This window comes from Centrocercus urophasianus, unplaced genomic scaffold (assembly GCF_019232065.1).
Source record: "Centrocercus urophasianus isolate 14NV4802_14NV808 unplaced genomic scaffold, USGS_Curo_1.0 seq_16, whole genome shotgun sequence".
Taxonomy (NCBI): domain Eukaryota; kingdom Metazoa; phylum Chordata; class Aves; order Galliformes; family Phasianidae; genus Centrocercus; species Centrocercus urophasianus.
The window spans coordinates 16968136-16991997 of NW_024884711.1; the positions used below are offsets into that span (position 1 = coordinate 16968136).

At 42.0% G+C, this 23862-nt stretch overlaps 1 protein-coding gene across 5 annotated transcripts in view; it reads left to right on the forward strand.

Annotated features, from left to right (window-relative positions):
• The window catches only part of GSDME (gasdermin E), a 40009-nt gene that overhangs the window by 12078 nt on the left and 4069 nt on the right, over nucleotides 1–23862 (forward strand). The window contains exons 1-8 of one of the 5 annotated variants that reach the window (XM_042817300.1): nucleotides 2583–2693; nucleotides 4394–6243; nucleotides 7824–8016; nucleotides 15102–15273; nucleotides 16205–16325; nucleotides 20614–20802; nucleotides 23040–23167; nucleotides 23640–23826. In XM_042817300.1, the coding sequence (XP_042673234.1) occupies nucleotides 6033–6243; nucleotides 7824–8016; nucleotides 15102–15273; nucleotides 16205–16325; nucleotides 20614–20802; nucleotides 23040–23167; nucleotides 23640–23826 (1201 nt within the window). In that variant the 5' untranslated portion in view covers nucleotides 2583–2693; nucleotides 4394–6032. Of the gene's footprint in view, nucleotides 1–2582; nucleotides 2694–2756; nucleotides 6244–7823; nucleotides 8017–15101; nucleotides 15274–16204; nucleotides 16326–20613; nucleotides 20803–23039; nucleotides 23168–23639; nucleotides 23827–23862 lie in introns of those variants that run through there. The other 4 variants (XM_042817303.1, XM_042817301.1, XM_042817302.1 and 1 more) reach the window with 4 other exon arrangements.

Below are 23862 nucleotides of genomic sequence, written 5' to 3' on the forward strand. Positions count from 1 at the left end.
GCACTGTCTCTGGAGGCATTCAAGGCCTGGTTGGATGGGGCCTTTGGCAGCCGGATCTAGAGAGTGGAAAACCTGACACCCAGCAGGGGGGTAAAAACTATGTGATATCACAGCATCATAGAATTGCCAAGGTTGGAAAAGACCTCCAAGATGACCCAGTCCAACCATTCACCTATCCCACTAAACCACGTCCCTCAGTACAACAAAATCTTTTCAGTCTAAGCCATTCTATATGGGTAATTACTCACAGGTGATGTGTATTACTCCTTTTTTTAAATTGAGGCTGTGAAGTTTGTGTGTCAATTGCCTGTCCCACTCTACTTAAATAAGATAGCCAAATCTTGTACAGTGCCAAAGGCAGTTTGTCACACAAACAAAACTTCCTGTTTTTCTCCTTCTGTCCATTCTACATGAAAATCTTCTAATACAGTGCCAATGCAAAAGAATCTTCTAACATGTAACTGATGCACATCATGTCTCAGCTCCAGAGATTCAGCACATGACAGATCTTAACACAGAACACACTCACCACATACATTTCCCATACTGTGTTCTCACTGCTGGCTCCCCAGTCAGTCAGGACAAAGCTATATGCTGTGAGTTTTGGCTGTGCTACACATCTGAAGAATCTCATCACAGAATCATAGGATGGCCTGGGTTGAAAAGGACCTCAAAGATCATCTAGTTTCAACCCCCCCCTGCCATAAGCAGAGTCACCAACCACCAGACCAGGCCGCCCAGAGCCACATCCAGCCTGGCCTTGAATGCCTCCAGGGATGGGACATCCACAGCCTCCTCGGGCAACCTTTTCCAGTACATCACCACCCTCTGTGTGAAAAACTTCCTCCTCTTAAGTTTAAAACCATTGCCCCTTGTCCTGTCACTATCAGGCATGTAAACAGTTGTTCCCCCTCCCGTTTATACACTCCCTTCTAGTAATGCAAGGCCACAATGAGGTCTCCCCAAAGCCTTCTCTTCTCCAAACTAAACAAGCCAGTTCCCTCAACCTTCTGTCATAGGAGAAGTGCACCAGCCCTCTGATCATGTTAGTGCCCTCCTCTGGACCCGTTCCAGGAGCTCCAACGTCCTTCCTGCACTGACAGCCCCATGCCTGGACGCAGTGCCCCAGATGGCGCCTCACATGAGCTGAGTAGATGGGGACAATCAACTCCCTCTCCCTGCTGGCCACCCCTTTTTTAATGCAGCCCAAGATACAGTTGGTCTTCTGGGCTCCAAGCACACACTGCTGGCTTATGTCCAGATTCTCATCACTTTCATCGTTCATTATTCATGGAAATGAAGAATGGAAGATCAAGGAAGGTATTCAATCCTAAATGTCTCCCACTTGCAGCCATTTTCAATATCAGTGTTTGAAGCCTTTACGTTAATTGTTGCACGGCCTCAAAACTGTTAGTGTCCAGACCTGTTTCTGTCTCTTCTAATTAACGCAAGTCAGCTTAAAACTACTGTATGCTGGCTTGTGTGTTAAGTGGATAACAGATGTCTGTTTAATGTTTTCTCTTGAAAATGTGGAAATATCCTTGGTGCAGACACCCCTTAGTTTGTGCACAATTAACCACCAGTAACTTCCTTGAGCTGACTGGCAAGTTTCACTGTTTTTGCCTCCTTCCTCCCTAGTGAACATTTCCATGGTAATGTGTTTCAGTGTCACTTCCTGGCCTGATTTCTCAAAATCTGCTTGAGCAGACACTCGCATTGGAAATGAATCACATGCTGCCACTCCTCAGAAAAGCACATGACTGCTAATGAAACGTGCTGCTACTGGCCACTAGAGATTATGCCTGGAGCTAGTAATTCTGCAGCTAGGTGCTGACCCTAAAAAGAGATCTCCTGAGGACTTGTAGGTGCTTTTCTTAGTACAAGACTCAAGAAGCAGAGTTTTCCTTTTCATAGAAAGTAAATTGTCACATATGCAGATACAGCTGCTCCCCATTAGACTTGTGCTCTAGACCTTTCACAGCTCTACTGCCCCTCCTTCGAAGAGAAGAAAGGAATATTTCCTGAAGAAAATAAGGCGTTAGAGTCTGGGTACGATGTCATTGATGGGAATCGGAAAGGGTTTATAGGTTAAAACCCACTGAAGCTAATTGGAAGGTTTGGATAAGGTATGTAGTTAACACAGAGGAAGAAATGAGTATGACTTCAGCTATGAACACTGAGCAGTATTTCTCACCCAGGAGTGCTCATTTCAAGACATCCACCTTTCAAACTCCTCTCCTTCCAAAGACCAGCCAGGCTTTACTCCATTAAGATCTGCTGATTCAACACTTGTGGCTGCTCGCCCAAATGCTTTCTTTAAATGGGAACATAAGGACCCAGCTCATAGCACGGCTCACTCAAAAATACTTCTTTGATACCTTCAAGAACTACTCGGTATTTCTGTAGACTCATAAAGGTCTCACTGAATGGGTGTTACTGCAATCCCTACGGCATTTTGTTCTGGACAACGGCAGCATCCCACAGCCACGTGCTGGGCGACAACATGGCGGCGCCGCGAGGCCCCGCGCCCCCTCCGCACGCCGGGCGGGGCCTTGCTTCCCCCGCCTGCCCCCGCGGTGCTGCCCAGCCCTGCCGCGCCTCATTGCTGGCCCGAAGCCCCCTCCTCTAGGCGCTCCTCCAGGCTCTTGGCGGAGCTTCGCCTTGGGGTGCAGAGCACATCTTCGGGGTTCGCCGTGAGTACGGGGACGGACGCGGGGGGGCGGTAAGGCGGGCAGTGCCCGCGCTGAGCCCTGCTCGCCGCCGGGAGGGCGGGGCGCGCACAGCCCGCTGTGAGTCTTCGGGCCCGCCGCCGTCTCTGTTTGCTCGTGTGCTCTCCGGCTTCTTTGCGGGGGGAAAAAAACACCAAAATCCTCACATAAAATGATGAATCGCCGCAGTTCATGGGTGGTGTTTGAGGAGAAGCCTGGCGCTTGGCTGCCCGCTCGAGCTGCCTCAGTGCCCGCTCCTCGTGGCCGGCACCATGTCTGGTCTCGGGTCAGGTCCGGGCTGGCACCGCTCGATCAGGGATTGAAAATCTTTGGGATTTTATGGCTTTTTGTTTGAATTATCTAGAAAGGAGAAGAAAACAAGGCTTTGTAATACGATCCATGCACTGCTTGTCATCACTTGCTCGCTTTAGGCTTCTTTCAGCATGAGTCCTGGCTGATGGGGCCGTGTGTTAGTGCAGAGGAGGTGGACCAGATGGCCTTTAAAGGGCCTTTCCAACTCACACAATTCCACGATTCTACAGTTCTTGAGAATGTGAAGGGTGGCACATGGTCAGCTGAAGTCCTCTGCATGGCAGTCTGCAGGCATCAGCCTTCCAACGCACTCCCTTACAGTTGCAATAAGCGATGAAGTTACTGTAAATATCTTTGCTTGATCTCATCCTCTTCATTGAATAATCTGCCTGTAGCCCAGGTTCAGGCTAATTTTAAATTTCTCAGTGGGCAAGGAGCCTACTTCTTCCTTTCCCACCTTCACACCTAGCTGTCAATCTGCAGGAGTGAATTCAGGCCTTTTCTACCAGCTTTTGTACCTGTCCTTCTAGTTCTGGCAAGTCAAACGTGATTCAACGAAACTTCAGAGCAAGGAATTCCAGAAGGAGAGTTATCTTAGTGCTACATCTGTGACCATATGATCAGGACACCCTCAGTCCTGTATTATCTCGCTGACGTTGACCATGGGGAATTACCTCTGTCTCTCTGTCCTTTTATGAGCTAGTGAAACAAGATAGTGGAATGCATTTGAGAGTTTATGTTAAAGGTACTATGCACAAAGAGATAATTTGGGTAGAATATTAATACTTTGCAGGTACTGCTGCACCAGTAAATAAGCTCCTTGCAAAGATGTTCCCATGATAGGAGGTGTTAATGTTGTCACCAATGCCTGTGGCTGAAGGCTGAATCTCTTTCCTGCCGTGTGAGTCCCTGCAGTTTTCATAAGCTCTCTGTGATCTTTCCCAGGTGTTCTTTTTGCATATCAGAAGCCTCATTGCTGGGAGCGAAGTCAAACTACCATGAATCAGAATGGAGTTTTATAGAATGGTGTCATTGGTTCTTCTCATGAAATTTAGTGAGAGTGTAACAGAAAGACAAATCGCAAGAACTTTTTGTTGCAATTTCTCTTCTCGTGAGCTCCTTAGAAATTGGTGGGCCTTTTTCAATTAAGAGAATACAAACGTGAGTCCATTGTGTGAGAATGGGATCAGAATGAGTGAGCAATCACATAAAGCATGTTTGAAGGAGGTTATGTTGGGTGACAGCAGCTAATGCACTGGAAGTCAGTGGAAATATTCCCAGCGTAGCTCCAGGCTGTTTGTTGCAGCCCCAGATTACACTTCAGCAAAGTGTTGGAAGCACAGAATGACATTCTTCAAATCTTTTCTCTGCAGGTGCTGTTGAGTAATGCTCTTTGCTTGTTAATGGGGAGAACTAAGAGTAGGCCATGGAGATTTCATAGGAAGGTAGCTATCTCAATGTGAGTTGGTAAATAGTGAACGAAATATTATCTGAAATGGTATTTGGGAAAAGCTAATGGAAAGCTGTGTTTCTATCTACAAAGAGTGGTTTTCTTCTTTTCCCCAGCTGATAGTAAAACATGAACCCTATAGTCCAGCCTGTAATATCTTTACTCACTTTTCCATTTTCCCACAGTCTTAAGTGTCAACTACAATATCTTTTCCTGTTCATTCCTTTGAAGCCTGCCTTAGCTTATTCTGGCCTGTGTTGGTGATGGACAAATCCAACATCTGTTTGAGCAGGATAGGTGATTAATGGAGAATGTGTGTGCACGCTATTTCAAAGAAGATAAATGGGCACCTGGGGCAGTTTATGCCTGTCAGCTGGAGGAGGGTACAAAGGAATGCTGCCAACTGGAAAAAAAAAAAAAGTGGAAATGCCACCAGATCACATAAAACAACTGAAAGAAAAATTCTTGTAAGGTTGAAAATGTAGATTTTTAGAATTGAATGCTTAGCATTTCTGAGTGGTCTTTTTTATCGGTTCTCCCATGCCTTTAGCCAGTTTCTCATATTGAAAAACTTTCTTGTAAATAGCATAATATCATGTTGGATAAAGGAAACCTTACATGAGAAAAGATGGCAGTATTTTCAACTTCAAGACATTTAAAAGCTAGAATAAGATAATCTATGTAGCTGTTTAGCAGATGTAAGTAACATTTGTAAACAGTGTATGTTCTGTTCAGCTGTAGTTCTGCCAATGGGAAATAGAAAATTGGAAAGCACTGAAGGTTAAAAAAAAAAAAGTTCAAAAGAAGAAAATATGAATTGGGAATTTCCGTGGGTGAAGTTCAGAAGGAAAATTTAGTCACAGAGCTGCCAGTAGAAATGTTTGTTGCTTACTATGAAATAATTTCTATTATCCTTGTATGTATTTATGGACTGTTAAAACAAGGTAACCTGTATGAATAATACTCAGTTATCTTCTGTGGAGTAAGGTGATTTTATGGTAGGTCATAAAAGGAGCCTGTGGAGAGGCAGGAGTGCTCTGCCACTGCGCCTGTGTTCCTGTGAGCCAGGTGAGTCTCTGCAGGCTGCTCATTAGGAGATGCTTTTCCTTAGAACTTCAGGTAAGTTGTGTAAGTTTTTTTCCTCCCTAGCAGATTAATTATCTGTGGGTGTTCTTTAAAGGATTTTTTCAGTTTTAAATTGGGTTGCTTCTTTTCTTATATATTTCTTCATTATTTGTGTGCTTACGAATTTCAGGATTACTGTAGTGGTTAAGTCTTCTATATCATGCTTGCAGTGCACTGTTCTTTACTTATTCACTGTTGCTTATTTAAGTTTTTATCCAAAATTCCATCATCTGTTACTGTGAAAACCTTTTGGGGGAAATGATAGTAACTGTCACTATTCCCAGTTTAGAGTGGAGAAGGTGGAGTGAGAACAGTATTCCTATATTGATACCGGTAATGTGAAGAGCTCCTGAAAGTGCAAATGTAAATATTTATATCTTCTAACTGTAGTTTTGAAAAACAGATTTATTCTTCCAGGCTGTAAATGATTCACCAAGATGTTTGCAAAAGCAACAAGGAATTTTGTGAGAGAAACGGACAGCGGAGGTGACTTGATCCCTGTTTCCCATTTGAACGCCTCAGACAAGCTGCAGCTTCTGAGCTTAGTTACAAAGAGGAAGAAATTCTGGTGCTGGCAGAAGCCCAAGTATCATTTCTTGGCAGTCTCGTTGAGTGATGTGCTTACTGAAGACAAACCTATAAAACCAGGTAAAGCTGTACTCAGGCAGCACTATTATTGCACATGAAAAGAATACAAAGCCTGACTTTTTTCCTTGTTATTCCCAGTCCTGTTACTAGAGGGCTTCTTTGCTCTGAATTATTCTCTATCTTTAGAACTGAGATGACTGGATCTTTTTCTCCCTTGGCTATTTGTTTAGCTAAGAACAGTACTATTAAATATTTAATTTTTAAAAAAATCTAGGTGGGCTACTGCAACCAGGTGCTGCAGGTTGTCAAGCCATACAGTGTTGGTATTTGTAACACTGCTCTCTGCAGCCTCAGGAATTCCCCTGGATTATTTTGGGAAGTTTCTGGTAGACAATAACGGCATGAAACTGTACTGTGCTCCAGGTGAAAAAGCACTGGACAAAAGCTGGTGATAGTAGCCTAGAGAATGCTTACAAGTTTTATTGTGGCTTCCTTTCTTCTTGTAGAGACTGTTAAAAATATTTGATCCTTGTACTTATTTCGCCATCCAGCTGCACCAAACCTCACCAGCTAGTAGGAGCGATGATCTGGAATCCCATATTTCTGGGCATGTCATAATTCTGAAGGTAGATAAACAACAAGTCCTTCAGCATAGATGGTAATTGTGACTAACATGGAAAATCAGCTGATTCTGAGACTGTCCTTGGTTGTTGTTTTTTTTTTGTCCTTTGATTTTGAGACTCAGATTTTGATTTAAGCCAATTCAGAATTTCCATTGATTTTCAGTGAGCTTTGGGACAGGCTTGTTATAAGATGTATAGAGATAATGGCAGAATATTAAGTCTGTTGCACAAGCAGGTATACTTCAGTTTTTCCTTGTAGCTGAAGTAAATTTGTCATGCTTTGTAAGTCTTTTTAGTGCTTTTTTAGTGTTTGAGTTCAGTATTTGACTCCTCAGATGTTTTCCTAAAATGGCAGAACATAAAAGATAGCTAATCAAAGATGAAAACACAGAGGAAGCCACTAGCATGATCAGGGGACTGGAGCACCTTCCCTATGAGGACAGGCTGAGGGAGCTGGGCTTGTTCAGCCTGGAGAAAAGAAGGCTGTGGGGTGACCTCATTGCAACCTTTCGATACCTAAAGGGAGCCTACAAACAGGAGGGGAATCAACTCTTTGAAAGGGTTGATATGTGTAGGATGAGGGGAAATGGTTTTAAGTTGAGGGAGGGGAGATTTAGGTCAGACATCAGGGGGAAATTCTTTACCCAGAGAGTGGTGAGGTGCTGGAACAGGCTGCCCAGAGAGGTTGTAGATGCCCCGTCCTTGGAGGTGTTCAAGGCCAGGTTGGATGGGGCCCTGGGCAGCCTAATTTAGCATTAAACATGGAGGTTGGTGACCCTGCATGTTGCAGGGGTTTGGAGATTCATGATCCTTGAGGTCCCTTCCAACCCCGGCCATTCTGTGATTCTGTGAAGCAGAAGTTGCAGAGCTGTGAACTTACCCGTTTATTTGCTCATTGCTGTTCTTGCCTTCACTGACATTAAATCTTTGTTTTCTTTAACTTTGTTTATCTGATGACTTCAGGACTGTTTTAGCACTTGTCTCAGTGGTAAGCAGTTACTTTTATTGTTTTCCTAGTAATTGTGGAATCTGACTTTGCAAAATATATGGGGAAATTTGAAGATGTTGTCCAAGGAAGTATTGAAACTTCATTTGGAAAGATCAGCCTGGGAGCCGGAGCAAAGGGCTGTGTGGAAAGCCAGTCGTCCTTTGGGAACCTGAGGAAACAAGAGGTTGACTTGCAGCAGCTTATGAAAGACGTCAAGGACAGGTATGTTTTAAATGTGGGCATTGCAACGGCCAAGAAAGATGACTGAGATGAAAAAGATTAGATAAAATACTTGTGTCAGCTGTGATCACTGAACAGCTGAATCTGTAGCATTGGCGTATTTCAAGAATTATTTTCATTGTAAACTCTCATTTGTAGGTGAAAAATGCAACACACTAATGAAAGTTTCCAGATTTTGAAATCTTGGTGGTCAAATCTTTCCTTTTCATTTTATAAACATCTCTCTGCAGTTTCACCTTGCATGTTGGCATAAACTACAAGGTGAAACAAGGGTGAAGTCCTCCCTGCTTTGGGGGACTGTATTGAAGGAGGAAAAAAGTGGTTTGACTCCAGGATGTTAGTGAGATAAATGGTGTGGAAACAATTCAGAACTGCCAGTATTCTTGTAAGGAAGCTTTAGAATTGTAATATGTTTTTGTAGAAAACTTTAAGAGGAAAAGTAGGAGGTGTGATCAATGTACATTCTAGTCATTGAACAAAATACAGTTCAGAGAACTACTGCTTTGCACTATAATAACAGAAGAAAAGAACAGATATTGCAAATGATAATTTTAATTTTAGAAAACATGCAACACTTCGTGTGCTCCTCTGGAATCTGATTGCCTTTGCAATAAGTCATGGGCAGAAGCCTACCTGGCAAGCAGCTGAAAAGCCAGAGGTTCTCTGCTCTGCGGTGGAGTTCTGCCTTAGAGGAGTTGAAGGTGGTTTGTTTGTTGCAACGCTGTACAGCATTGTCTGCTGGAGGTGGTGTAACACTTTTTGATAGCCTTTGATTCTCTGAAGATGTGGATGATAACTTTTTGACGTCAGCACAAAAGTTATTCCAAGCAGTGTAATTTTCTTTAGTACCACTGATGTGCTAGAAACATTCAATTTCCTGCTCTCACAGAAATGAGAGCCAGATATTCCTTCTCTCTTAAGCATTCTCAAGTCACCCAACTTGTTAAAAAGGCACCTTGCTATCTTTGTACAAAATGCCTTATTAAAAGCAAAAAACATCTGGGCTAAGTGTGTATAATGTACCAGGCCTCTAAAATTAGTATGCATCTACTATCAAAAAAAAACCATCAGCCAGGACTTAGAATCTTGTTACTTGCTTGTGTAAGGACTTGGAAGAGATCTGCAGTTTGTTTGTATGCTGGAGTTGGAAACGCATTGAGATGCTGACTTCTTGTGAAGAAGGTGGGCACGTACACAGTCCCACTGGGGTGCTTAGTGGCTGTGGCAGTGAAACAACGCAGTTCAGTGTGTGCAACTCTGTACAAGGAGCAGTTCCTTAGTTCACACAGCGAGTTCTATGCTCACAGCTCGTTTCAAATTTACAGTACCAATTGTATAATTGATATCCAGTAAGCCCAGCTTCTGCATAACATTTCCCACTGGAAATTGTGTCATTTCCTTACAAAAAACATATTCTATGATTTATGAGACATCCTGTCCATGGCTTCTGGCTTTTGTCATCTCTGTGGATCATGCTGCAGAATTCAGTATTTGGGAATGGTGGTGCTTGGAAGCAAGTGATTTTTGGATGCAAAGCATTATGGTACTTATGTTTACCAGTCAGTCCTTGTGGGATGAGAGTCAGTTAAGTGTTCTTGATTTCATCTAATGATGTATATTGCTTGTGCTTTTTAGAGCAATTATTATTTTCCTTATTATTTCTATAACCTAATTAAAATACAGTAGAAATTGTTGTTCTTGTGTTAGGTTACTTAAGTCAGGGTTGCATATAAATAGCAGAAAACACACATTAAAAAATGTTAATGCTGATGAAGCTTCTCTACCAAGTCATGGGAGCCTTCAAAATTCTGAAAACTGAAGTGCTGAATGGCAGCAAATCAGTTTCCTGTTGCTTTTCAGGTGAACCCTATAAAGGAGAAACCTGCTGGTCTTTAATTAGATTCCAGGTGCTATATTGGCTCTCCTTTTCAGAGCGGGGCTGACAGCTGAAGGGTGTGGGATGAGATCCCACCTGATTTGCAAAGTGACATTCTGAATGCTGAATGCATGTATTAATGCAGTATGCAGTGCAGAAATAAAGGGTTCTATTAGGAATATGATCTTAATATATTTTGTAATGGATTATCCTTTCCATTTGTATTACCTTGTTGTCTCTAGTTCAAAGTACTGATACAGACTGAGTTTAGGGCAGTCTTTTGCATTTGACTTAGTGAGATTGCTGTGGATTTAAGAGTGTATTTTATCTTCTTTAAGACTATTGGTACCTTCTTGCGTAAGATCCTCACAGTGAGGCTGATGAAGAATGGGTAGATGAGCAGGCTGGTTGAACAGTTGGTCCTGGAGGAGGGTGATCAGTGCTACAAGGACAGACAGTTTGCTGACAACACCCAGTTGCAAGGAGTGGCTGATAGAGCAGAGGGTTGTGATGCCATCTAGAAGGACCTTGACAAGATAGAGAAATGGGCTGACAGAAGCCACATGAAGTTCAACAAGAAGTGCAAAGTTCTGTGCGTGGGGGGGAGTAACCTCGTATGTACCAGTATGTGTTGGGGACTGTGTTAGGTCACACTTGAAGTATTGGGTCCCATTCTTGTCTGCCCAGTAAAGAGAGATGTGGATGTATTGGAGAGAGTCCAACAAAGAGCCACAAAGATATTGAAGGGACAGAAGTGTGTCTCCTCTGAAAAAAGGCTGAGAGACCTGAGTCTGTTCATCCTGGAGAAGGCTCACTTGGGGATGGATTCTCATCCATGTGAACAAATACTTGAAGGGAGAGTGTAAAGACGGAGCCGTGCTCCTTTCAGTGGTGCCCAGTGACAGGACAAGAGAGAGTGGGCATACACTGTTGGAACAGAGGAGGCTCTGTTTGACTGTCAGGGCATGTGCGTTAACTGTGTGGGTGACAGAGCAGTGGGCAGTCTGCTCTAGCTGAGAATTCCATTCATTCATTTGCTTTTACCATCTCATGAAGTTGTGTTAGGTGATGGAGACAAGCTTTGGGAGGACGGTGACAGAAGAGAAAGAAATAGAATGAGGTGGCAGCAAATGGCAGGCATTTGGTGCACATCAGATGCAGAAGGCTTTTTTTGCCATTCACATTTCTGTCATCTCCTGTGAATGATTCCTAACACTCATTAGCATGTTAGTAAAACAGGATAAATAGTATAAAATATGGCGCAGTTGAAAATAAATGTTTTTCTACTATCACAGATTGCCTTTTAATTTGTACTTTCATTGATTCAGTCGGTTGTTGTTCACACTGAGACAGAATGACCATACTGATCTGACTATGGTAGAAATTCAGCCCAGAGTCACGCTCTCACCCAGTTTTCACTGACTTGACCTGTCCAGGCACTCTTGCAGTCTCATTCTGATGCACACCTTTTGTTATTTATTCATAACAACTCCTCGAGCATTTATAGTATGATGAGAGAGCCATGCATCAGTTTTCTTTAATGTGCTGCATCAGCTGTATGAAGTCACGGTTATGAGACACCGTTGAATAAAATCAGTTGTGTGTCTGTTATATAAAACATAAGGAAGATGCTGAATAGAAATCACAGGAACTGTCACTTGTACTCTCTAAGGAATTCTTGGGTAACTTGCTCTGTAAGGTAATTGTCAGGTTATTCTGTAGGAAAAATTGTGAAATGCCATCAATAAGCTGACTACAGCAAATACTGGGTTCTGGTAGGAGTAAAAGTAGGTCAGAGAGGTGATGTCTGAAACAGATTAACAAAAGAAATACCTGTCTCTGCTTGGTGTTATGTGCAGAGTGAAGCGTTGGTGGATTTTACTCTCTGGCACTGATCTAAAGGTCTTTACCCAGAAAGGAACAAAGCGGAATAAGGGCTGACACTGCAACAAGCAGCAGTTGGGTGGAAGAAGTCAGACTGCTGATGGAAGTGAGGAAGACCAAACAAGGGGAGGAATTCTGGCAAAGCAGCTGAGAGATGTTTTGAAGGGAAAACATCCATGTGGTGTGGGTGTCAAGGGAGAAGTGGTGTTTGGGCAAGGTGGTGAACACCTTACTTGGAGGATTTGTGGGATAGGTTACTGAGGAAACTAAATAGGTTTTGATGGAGAAACGGTTCTAGCAAACATTCTCTGTGCCTAGTCCAGTGTGAGATGCGTGCCCTGAGGGAAGAATGAGGTCTCAGCTCTGAGTTTGAGAAGTGTGAGACTTAAGGTGGGAGAGCCTGCTGTGGTGCTAGGTGTTGTTTGCTTTTTCTTATTTCTGTGGTTTCTGCTGTTCTCCTTTCCTGTTCCTCACTTGCAGCAGATTGCCTTTGTGACAGTTCTTTCTCCGCTCCTTTCCTCATCCAAGAAGGGGACAAAAAAAAAAACTGAAAAAAGCCTTTGCATTATAGGTTAGTGAAAATGTTAAATCCAATCAGATGTGAAGTGAGACCAGAACTTAAATTTTCTGTTCGTTTGATGGGCATAGTAAATCATTGACCTCAGGAAGGTTATTTGAGAAAAACAAATAACAAAACAAAAACCCCATAATCCTTATCTTTTGAATTGGTCTTTTTATACCTACTTACACTGTGTGTGTTGATAATAGGAAATCAGCATCTCATTTTATTGTAGTGTTTCCTTTTGTGTACCTTAGCTTAGCTTCTCACGAGAGGAACGAGTTCAGCAGCAGTACAAGTCACGCAGGATTGCTATGCAGTAGATGGTCAGAGAGATAGGAAGAATGATGCAGGACAGGAATAAGAGCTCCAAAATGTGACCTGCAAAATAAAAGAAAGCAAGCACTTCCATGCACCTGCATGCCTGTGTTCTCAGGGACTTAGCCCCCTCGTCTTGCTCTTCTTGATATTCAGAGTGTTATGCTAGCAAATGAGTTCAGCCCTTGCAAAGATATATTCAGATGGAGCAGCCATTGCCCTGCGATAATTTCAGCCTTGCTTTTATGGTCAAACTTTAACCTGGTGCAGTTTGCCCTCAGTGACTGTTTTCAATACCACTTTAGATAAGCCAGTTACTTGTTTACCTCATGTTGTCTCCTGTTTGAGTCACTGTCCTGTGCCTTCCTGTGAGGAGGACAGGGTGTTCTGCCTTTCCCCAGGCCGTGCTGTGGTACCCATGATGTGCCCTCACATGTAACACCGGGGCCTGAGTGCATCTAGGGAAGAAAGCTTGGTGCCAGAAGTCATGGAAGGAGTTTTGAAAGAAAACGTGTGACTGTTTGTAAGGGTATTGCTTTAAAACTCTCCGTCCTGAATTCTCAAAATGCAATGGGAAGAGGCATTTCTGTCAGCTTTACAGCTGAACGCATCGCACTAAAGTCACTTGGACAGGAGACTGTGGCTTGTGGCACGCAATGCAGCTCCACGTGAGTGACCTGGAATCACCTCTGAGGCAGTGTCCCTGGAGGCGTGCTGCCCTGGGGACTGAAGCAGACCTGTGCCCGGTGTGGTTGCTGTGGCTCATCCAGCAGCAAATCAGAAACTTCTTCACTGACCCACGCTGTGAGTTGAGCCATCTCTTCTGAGGCACTCACGTCACTGCTCTGCTGTTGGCTCTTCATTTGAACTTCAGAGCCAGGAGTGTGAGGAGGTCTGAGACAGGTTTACCTCAGAAAGAATACTGAGGTAATAAATGGAAGAAAAAGTCTCCGAATTATTTTGGTCATTCGTTTGGTTATGATTAAATCAGGCTTGGATGTGCCTCCTAGGTTCGTAGAATCATTAAGGTTGGAAAAAACCTGCAAGATAGTCTAATCCAAATGTCAACACATCCCCACCATGCCCACTGACCATGTACCTCAGTACTCATCTTCACTGTTCTTGCACACCTCCAGGGACACTGACTACCACTTTCATGGGCAGCCTATTCCAATGCCTCACTGCTTTTTCATGCTCATTCAGAAACAGCAAGCTTCTGTTTTATTTTCTGTCTTTGAGTGTTTTGATTCTTTTGCTCCAGTATTTGGCTTATCATGCTCTAAAGCAGTAAAAAATACATCATGTGAAAGCAAGTGAGAGATTGCCTTTGTACCTGTTTCTTCATTATTTTTCTTCACCTGTGGCTTCTTAGGTCATATATTAAAATTGCAAGCTCTCTCTACCTTAATTTATGTGTTCAGGATGCCTAGCACACCTCTTCAGAGTCATAAATAATTATTGTGAAGTATGTGATAGGCTTGGTGGAGTTCTGCGAGATACAGTGTAATTAATAGCTGCGGTTTGGCAGACGCTTCTAAGAATGGCAGTGTTTGTGATTGCGTGACAGTTCTTCCATTTCTCTTAATCCAAAGATTCATTGCATTCCAAGCATAAAGCATGGCTTTTCACTAAAAGAAAGGAAGTTCTATTAATAATCTGAGGAATGTTTGGGGGTACTTTTCTAGTGGCTGCTGCATTGCTTCAGAGGTATTTTCTTTCCTGTGTTTAAACAATCAACTTTAAGGTTTCCAGACAGTTCATTCCAACTGATTGAACTTTCATATAAGCATGTAACTCTCCAAAGATCAAAAATTGCCTCAGGCTATTTTTAATTTAATAAAGAGCCAAGCTGACTTCAGGCTTTTATGGACCACGTAAATCCCAAACTCCAGAATGTAATAAATCTAAAACTTTTTAATTAAAAGTGGAGATATCTTGATTTAAATAAAGTGGAGTCTTTCTGTCATATTTTTGGGGAATTGCCATGTAGCCTCATGAATAGCCACTTCAGTAAAATAGAGAAAAAAAAGACTTCAGCAAGGGATAGCAATCTTCTGACCTTCCAGATGTCTTGCTGGAGTTCTCTGCTCGTAGAAAATACTTCATCTCATGTGAGGACCTTTCTGGTGGGTATTTTGCAAAAGTATAACATAACGGACATATCTTAATCAGATTATTGCTTAGAAGGTAGCCAGATGACATTTTTCTTTGGAGGAGGAGGTCAGGAATTCAATATGTATATTGGGGCTTGCTGCACAGTACTGACATTTACAGCCTTGCTGCTACAAATAACAAAAGAGGACATAATTATTTTGTGCAGACTGCTCAAACAGAAACCATTGTTATTTTTTCATAAAAGCTTCTTGAAACAAAAGAACATGTTTTCTCCATTCTGGTATTTGTTGTTAATAGTGTCTTTTTTTGTTTCAGAATGATAAATTTAAATAGTAGTTTACTGCAACAAGTAATAGAACGAAAGCGTGAAGTACTGTGCATCTTGAGGGAGAAGATAATAACAACACAGAGGTGTACAATATCTGAACATATCCAGACAGAAGAAAAAGTCAGCGGTCTGCTGGGATGCAGTACGAAGATAGTGCAGGTAAAATGTATCAAATCTGTAAGGAATAGAACGTTTGTCTCATTAAATCTGCAGATTATCTGAGTTGCAATTGATTTCTCTGTGCCAAATAAATTTCAGAGTATTTTTCTGTAACGTTTTAAACTCTGTCAATGGCAAGAACTCACTACATTACTTAGCTGTGAAACTTTACAAATGTAAAATGTATTCCTCATTGCCTCACTGGCAAAAGATGTCATCTCTTAGTGTGGAAATGGCATTTCCATCAATGTTACAACCTTATGATTTCTCTGTAGAATCCTGTCTACAGCAAAACGTAAACCAACAATTCAGTGAAAGTTGAAGAGCAGAAAGCATTACTGAAGCAAATTCATTTGAACAGCAAAGGAATGATATATCAGAAATGCTTGCAGTGTTAGCAAGTTTAATAATATTTCTTGGGAATCTACTGTATTTTTGATCATGGGAGTAGAGATTAATTGCGTAGTGAGGACATTGTGAATTGAGAAGAAATTGCCAAAGTCACAAGATACGACAAATCACTTCTGTGTACAGAGTCTTGAGTGGCAGACACTTGGGAAATGCATTTCAGCAACTCTGCACAAGTGCCATCTTCCTGGCACCACTTACCAGTTGGCCAAAGGGATATCAGGATAGGAGAGGGTAGGACAGGACACCAAAGAGAATGCCAGTTCTGGTGACAGAGCTTCACATGGCAAAAGCTGCACCCAGGACTCAACTTTGAACAGAATGGCAAAGTTTGAGACCTGCACTTGGCACTTTGGTGCTCCTACCTTGCTGCTCATTTTGTTTTTGTTTTTTTTTCAGATGTCAGACGTGTGCTGTGGGTTAGACATCATGAAGCATGTCCTTTCTCTGTTTATTTTCTGTACTCATTTTTGTGTTTAAGCTGCACGACAGCTGAATGGAATAATCAATTAATGTTTTGTAGGTTTCAGTGAGTGACAGTGGAAGTATGATGAAGGATTCCAGCGTGATTCTCGAGATTCCTCCTGCAACCACTATTGCCTATGGTGTAATTGAACTGTTTATAAAGTGTGATGGGCAGTTTGGTAAGTAAAAGCTTGTTTTCTGTGATGCACCATTGAGTTGTGGGGAAAAAAAACTGTTGAGCAGTGGTTTTTGCATTCCCCTGTAATCAAAGGTGATGATATTATATAGTTTCCACTGCCGTGGTAGTTACTTCCACTTTGAAATGCAGCACTTCTGATCTGCTAATGCTCTTTTGTTTGTTTACCTAAATTGCAGGCTCATCAAGTAATTTAGGTTTCAGGGAACCACAGGCAGTGCAGCCCCAATGTAGGGCCAGCTTTAAAGGATCCAAGTTCAGTATTAGATCAGATTGTTTGTGTCCTTGTCTATTTGAGTTTGGAATATCTCCAGAGAGAGATTCTATAGCCCCTCTGAGTGGCCTCTTCTCATATCTGACCACCATCAGGATGAACTTCCTATTTCCCCTTAATATCTAACAAGAATTTGTTGAATTTCTCTCTCTTGCATCTTTGTCCTGTCATCATATGGAATAGTCGGTCTTTGTTTGCTGTAGGTAGCAGAAAGGTCATCCCTTATCTGTATTTTCTTGGGGCTGAACAAATCCAGTCTCTCAGCCTCTTATCCATGATGTTCTCCAGCTCCCAGCAGTCTTGATGGCATTGCTACACTTAATCATAGAATCATAGAACGGCCTGGGTTGAAAAGGACCGCAACGATCATGCTGTGTGCAGGGTTGCTGGCTACTAGACCAGGCTGCCCAGAGCCACATCCAGCCTGGCTTTGAATGCCTTCAGGGGTGGGGCATCTACAACCTAATATACTTACTTCTGTATGCATACAAATGTCTTTCCTGTACTGGACACAGCACTCTAAATGAAGTTGCTCAAATGCCAAATGAAGAGTCACTTTGATCAGTCCTCTAGCTACACTCTTGCTAGTGCAGCCCAGAAGCAAGGAACCTCAAGAGCTGCAAAGGCACCTGGAAATCCTTCCAGGTTTGATCTAAATGTAGAGTCAACCAGGAATGTGTAGACAGCAGTCATACTAACAGAAGAATTGCTCATAAAATCTACTACTAGAATTCAGACTTTTTTTTTGTCTAGTTTACACTTGTGTATATACATTGTTCACTGAATGGTTGCAGAAATTTTCTTGCTATCTCTTTTGGTTGTGCGTTCCTTATTTTAAGTGTATTTTTTAATTGGTTTGGTGAGTAGATGAGGTGGTAACTCTGCTCTGTGCTATCAGCTGGATTTTTCTTTCTTGCTTGTCCTCAGTTAAACTCCCTGACTTAAAGGAGGTTTCAGGGGATGTTATGCAAAAAGGAGAGGAGTCGGGCGAGCTGAGTAGGACTGGAAGTTAGACAGTGGTGGTGTAGAAAGAAACATGAGGTACAGTTGAGAGATTTGAATCTAGGGTGCACTTTATTTGGATAAGAAATGCACGTAATAGTCTAGACATCATTCTCCTTCAGATGAATTTGATATTAAGAAAGCAAGTAGGTTCAGGAATATGTGTAAGTACCACATAACTGTAAAAAAAAAATGTGGAATTGCTCTGCTGTACAGTGAACACAGAGATACACTAGAGGGCATTGACTTCATGGTCATAACAGAACTCTAATTCACTGAAATCAGGTGTAATTAAAGCTATTGTGTGATAGCATGGATGTATAGCTGATGTACAACCATGAAGTTACAGCTGATAGCCTGCTTACATGATTTCAAGATGGAAAATCTTATCTTTCTAGCTGATAATTAATATGTGAGTGTTGTTAATGATCTGTAATTCTCTGCTTTTTTTTCTTCTGTTTTTTTTCCGTTTTGTCTCACATTGAGCATTATATCTCAAGCCTCAGAAACATCACAGCTTGTTTCATGTTTTCTCTCAAACGATGTCCATCTTACTTTTTTCAATTAGTACTGTGTCATTGAAAAGGTTAAGTGGAGGAACTGACATCAGAAGTGGGGGTTTCTAGCAAGAGTAAGTATGGTGGAGCTCAGCCTTCAGCTTCTTAATGTCTGAGCAGTGGTCAGTGTCTGTTTATGGAGATAACAGTTGTCTTTGAAGTTAAGGCTGGGGACTGATGCGGTCCTTTCTCATGGGATTGGAAGTGGCCAATAGCAGGTGTAACATAATGGGGTTTTCTTCACAGGTAGTTGTGGAATAAGGTGCACCTATCCTTGTTCCTTTTTCTTTGCCACTGACAGACAGCTTTGGAGTTATTTGCTATGGAAGACTGGTGTGTAAACTTTCTTTAAAATGCCCTGGCTAATGTGACAGGACGTTTTTGAGCATAAAAAGGAAAAAAAAAAGTCTGATCCCTTTCCAATTTCTTTACCACAATGTTTTCCTACACTCATTCCATGTGCATTTGATTTCTGCAGGCTAATTTTCTCCTTGAGCTAATAGCTGTTTCCATTAAATGCTGCTCAGTTCTCTCTCTCTTCGTTTTACCACAAGCCCTCTTGTTCTCTCTTCTCAAAACATGCTGTGGCACCTGGCTGGCCAGCATTTTTCTCTTCATTGCTGTTTATTTGTGATGTTCTTACGACATGCCTGGGAATTAAACTGTCCTAATCTTTACAGCATCTCAGTGCATCATCAGTGCATCATTTTTATTGGTCATCTTTGTATTTCTTACATTTTTTGGTGATGTTTTTGCCAAGATCTAACTGCCAGTGGAGATTTGTCAGCGAGGTCTGCGATAGAATCCAACAGAAAAAAATATCACAGTATTAGATGTATTCTTTTCTTTCATGTCTTTTTCCTTCTTTGATAAAATGTATAGGTTATAAAATTAATTAACAGTCTTGTTAATACAAAGCAAAACAGTCCTGTTACAAGATTTTACAGCAGATGCGCACTTTGCACGATACTGCGTGTTATTTCTTTTACTGTCTTCCTCTTTTTTCAGTGCAGGTAGTTTATTAGCCCTATCTCCTCCTTCAGGGTTCATGTGAAAGCCTTGTCATCATCAATGAAAGTTACACGAGCATGTTGGCCTTGTGATGCCTTTGCCACCGTCCTGAGTCTTGTTGCTTTGGGAAGTTCTTTAATTTGGGTTAATCACTTTCTGCTCCTCTGTAGCTTGCTCTTCTCTGTGAAGGGTTATGCAGGCATAAAGGTCTCTTTCATTTTCCACGGCAGAGATTTCTTTGTCTGCTCTCCCTTTGAAAAAGCTTTTTGCTGATGGAGTGCTCTCCGTGCTTTCTCATCTGCTTTCAATGTCCTTAATTTGGTGAGACAGGCTGTTACAACTGTGGGAAGGTTATATTTAGGTTCTGTGCCCGGTACATGTGAGCATGTGCTTGATTAGTTACATTTTTCCCTTTGCTGTCAGGTACTACTTCAAAATTGACTTTCTCTTGCTAACCTGCCTGTGTTCTCCTTAGGCCTGCTTTGGAGTGCCAGGGCTATGGTTTAAAATCTTACATTTAACCCTCTACAAAAATTATAAAATAATGCATAGAGCTTTGATTGTGTCATGCCCCAAAGACTCAGAGAGTCTGACACGTGAGCACAGAATTTACATGATGCTGTAAATTTCTCAGCAAAACTTCTACAAAGGCTCCTTCCTTTCAGGAGTCCCACAGCTTCACAAAGCTGGGGCAGTGAGGAGCAGTCTAGTAGTAAGAGATAGGCAGTCTTGCTTGGGTGAGGTAGAGCAGTGCTTGGAATCCCAAGAGAATGTTATGAAGATGCATCAGAAAGGGGAATAGACCAAGAGTATGTTATTTTCTCCATCTTCTTGCAAAAGAGACAGTGTATTGAAGGGTTAGTGAGCGTGGCTAGAAGTCCTTCAGAGACCCAGAAGAGCCAATGAATTTTCACCTGCCTGGAGACTCGAGTGTGGATCTGTATCTTGACTCAGAAGGAGGTGTCTGTCAATGCCAGACCAGAAGTTCCGCAAGGGATGCTCTGAGAGCTTGTTTTAAATCCCAGGAAGTGCTTTCATGTGCCTCCATTGTGAGTGGATTCTGTAGACGGTATTCTAGTGCATCTCTTATTGACAGAAATCACAAACAATTCCAATCTGCATCTGCACGCAGCACTTGGGTTCACAGTGTGTATGAGAAGTTTTCATGTTACTTGCTGGCTCCAGTACTTTAATTCGTGGGAACTGATGCCGCATTTTGTGGCTGACGGCTGCAGCACAGGGCCTTTGCTGGTGCTTTAGGGCTGCAGTAATAGCACACAGCAAGCAACCACTGGCATTATCTCCATTTAGAAGAGATGATGTGTGGAGAAATTGTGTGAGAACACTTGATGATGTAAGCTAGCATCTCGTTCAGTTATTGCTTGTGTGTTTTGTGACATTTTTTTAAATTGTATTTCTGATTTCAGAATTCTGTCTGCTAGATGAACAGCAAGGAGGTTTTGAAAGAGAAAGCTCAGAAGGTTCGACGTCACCCCACTCAGTGCTGTTCAGAGACACTTCGTTCCTGTATCACCCAGATGCTGTTGATAATGGGATGCGCTCTGGGGCTGACAGCCCCATTCCCAGCCACGCTTCTTTAAGTGTGTTGAAAGAAGGTATTACCAGAAATGTTTTACGTGATTACATTGCAGGGAGTTAAGCAGTGTGATAGAAGGAAATAATCTGGTAGCATAGTACATAAGAAATGATGTTAGAAGAACAAAAAGACTGACTTCTGTAATGGGGACATGCAGGGAACTGGTCCCTGGCAACAAACTGAATCCCTTTGCCATAAAACCCTCTATTTTAAGATTGTATTTATGTCAGTTCTGTTATATTGTGCATAACCTCTATGAAATCAGTGATAATTTGTGCTTTCATACAGAAAAGTTCACTGAAAATATTTGTTCATGATCTGGAAAAAACTCTGAATATTCAATTAAAGTCTCAAAAATTACCAAGGCATCCACTCCTCCTTTAGTTATTCTCTTTCCAGGACCTAAAGGGAGCCTACAAACAGGAGGGGAGCCATCTCTTTGAAATGGTAGATAACAGCAGGACAAGGAGAAATGGTTTTAAGCTGAGGGGGGTAAGATTTAGGTTGGATGTCAGGGGGAAGTTCTTTACTATGAGATTGGTGAGGTGCTGGAACAGGCTGCCCAGAGAGGTTGTGGATGCCATGTCTCTGGAGGTGTTCAAGGCCAGGTTGGATGGGGCCCTGGGCAGCCTGGTCTAGCATTAAATGTGGAGGTTGGTGGCCCTGCATGTGGCAGGGGTTTGGAGATTCATGATCCTTGAGGTCCCTTCCAACCCTGGCAATCTGTGATTCTGTGATTATTTTCTGACAAGCTTACAAGGAATGTTTCATAACAACTAAGGCTAGTGAAATTAAAATATGCTACAAGTGGAAGTTTGTGAATGGATGTAATGTGCCAGGCACAACGTGCTTTTTGTAGGGGTGCAGGAGGGGTGAGGTTAGTGCAGGAATGGAAAAAGAGGTAACAAATCGAGGCCTCTGAACACACTTTGCTTTTCATCAGTTCTGGGTTGAGCTCTTACAGCTGTTTCTGGTGCTGAGTATTACTTTTGTTATCTCTGAATTTCACCCTTTGTTCGTGACTTTTCTACAGACTGACTTCTACCAAAATGGGTGTCTGTTGTCCTGACAGTTCTCTTATTACTTACTATTGAGTTGTCATAAAGGAATAACTATCTCTGTGTGTTTTGGGGAAAAAAAAATTGTGAAAAAATAGTATGCCACTGTTGCAGTTTGTTTTAGCTTAACATATCTTCTTGCCTTTCTTTGAAGACTTGGAGACTTTAATTAATTAACTGAATTAGGTAAAAAATGGAGAAGAAAATATTTCTACCAGCGCAATTTAAAGCAGGTTTCTTACGCTGTTATTTGGATAGACAAGGGGTCTGTAGGTCCAAGTACATCGTATTGCATCAGATGCAAAAAAAATCTGCCTGTGGCTGAGCTGTTTTGTCTTTTTTTTTAATAAAGAAATTTTCAGATATAAAAGGCATCTTACTGGAGAGACATCAAGCAAAGTCTCTTTGCTTCTTTAAACAAGGTTAAGAATGCTTTCATGCCCATATTTTTTGGAATGTGAAAGAGCACATTCCAGTCTTCCAGTTGACACTGTTGACTTGAAAACTTCTTTTGTTTTACCTAAGTGGTCAATTTTGATACAATCGTATGATGTTTTGTTGTAGAGTTGTAACTGAATGGTGGAAAAGAAAAGCACTGAACTCTCTTGCATTTCTGTTTATGAACTGTAATGAATTCAGTATTTCAATCAAGAAAATATTTTTGTCATGAAGCATAACTGGTCATTCTGGGAACTGAAGGTGTGTAATGCTTGGATCCCTCTGTTGAAATAGAAGGATGCTTACAACTGAGCACAGCAGAAGCCTCCAATTCTGTGTGTGGACTCAGAGCATTGGCTGGTAATTGGCATTAACCCGTAGTTCAAAAAGTGAGGTTATGAGCTGCATTCTGCCTTAGAATGGACATTGTCTAGAGATGAACATCCAGGCTGTACACTTAATGTATGGTTAATTCAGTTAATATTAAAATACTGACTTCCAAAATACAGAACGTATGGAATGTTAATCCTTAGCAGCAGTATTTTTTTCCTCAGAATTTTCATGGCCATTCTGTTGGCTAATTAGGGAAATATATTCAGATGTGTTCCAGCCTTTCATTATAACTTGCGCTGATTGAAATCAGGGTGGCAAGATGCGGTGATAAACTAGCTTATGAAATGCATAGCAAAAACATTAACTGTTTTTACTGGCACTGGTGTAGCAGTACTTAGTTCTACTTTTTACTGCTTTTTTGGGAAAGGTCTGTCACAGCTGAAGGCTCAGTTCCAACCCTTTGTGAAGCTGCCAGAAGACAAGCAAAGAGCTTTATATAAAAGTCTGTGCGAACTCCTGCTGCATGAAGAAACATTAACTGCCCTGGAAGATGTGGTAAGATAAAGAAACTTTTCTTTGCTTCCTAAAAGTAATTTCAGAACAGAGCAAGCGTTATCTTGCACTCAAACTTTTCTCTTTTCATGGAATCATAGAATGGCCTGAAAAGGACCACAATGCTCATCCAGTTTCAAACCCCTGCTATGTGCAGGGTCACCAACCACCAGACCAGGCTGCCCAGAGCCACATCCAGCCTGGCCTTGAATGCCTCCAGGGATGGGGCATCCACAGCCTCCCTGGGCAACCTGTTCCAGTGCATCACCACCCTCTGTGTCAAAAACTTCCTCCTAATATCTAACCTAAACCTCCCCTGTCTCGGTTTAAAACCATTTCCCCTTGTCCTGTCGCTATCAGCCCTTGTAAACAGTCATTCTCCCTCCTGTTTGTACTCTCCTTTCAAATTTGTAAGGCCATAATGAGGTCTCCCTGGAGCTTCTCAAGAAGTTGTGTTTTTTTCTTTGGCTTCCAGTTAGATGCTCTGTGTGCAGGAGACAAGCCAGACCTGAAGGAGTTAAAACCTGCACAGCAGCAGGACCTGGCTGACTTCCTCCAGCTGGTGGGGTGCAGTGTACAGGATGAGCTATTGTTGCAGAATTATCAGCTTCAAGATGAAGAACTGCTCTCAGCTGTTCACCTCCTCATCAGTGCTATCTCTGGTATGTTGTGAATGAAGAAGAGAGCCTTTTTGTTCC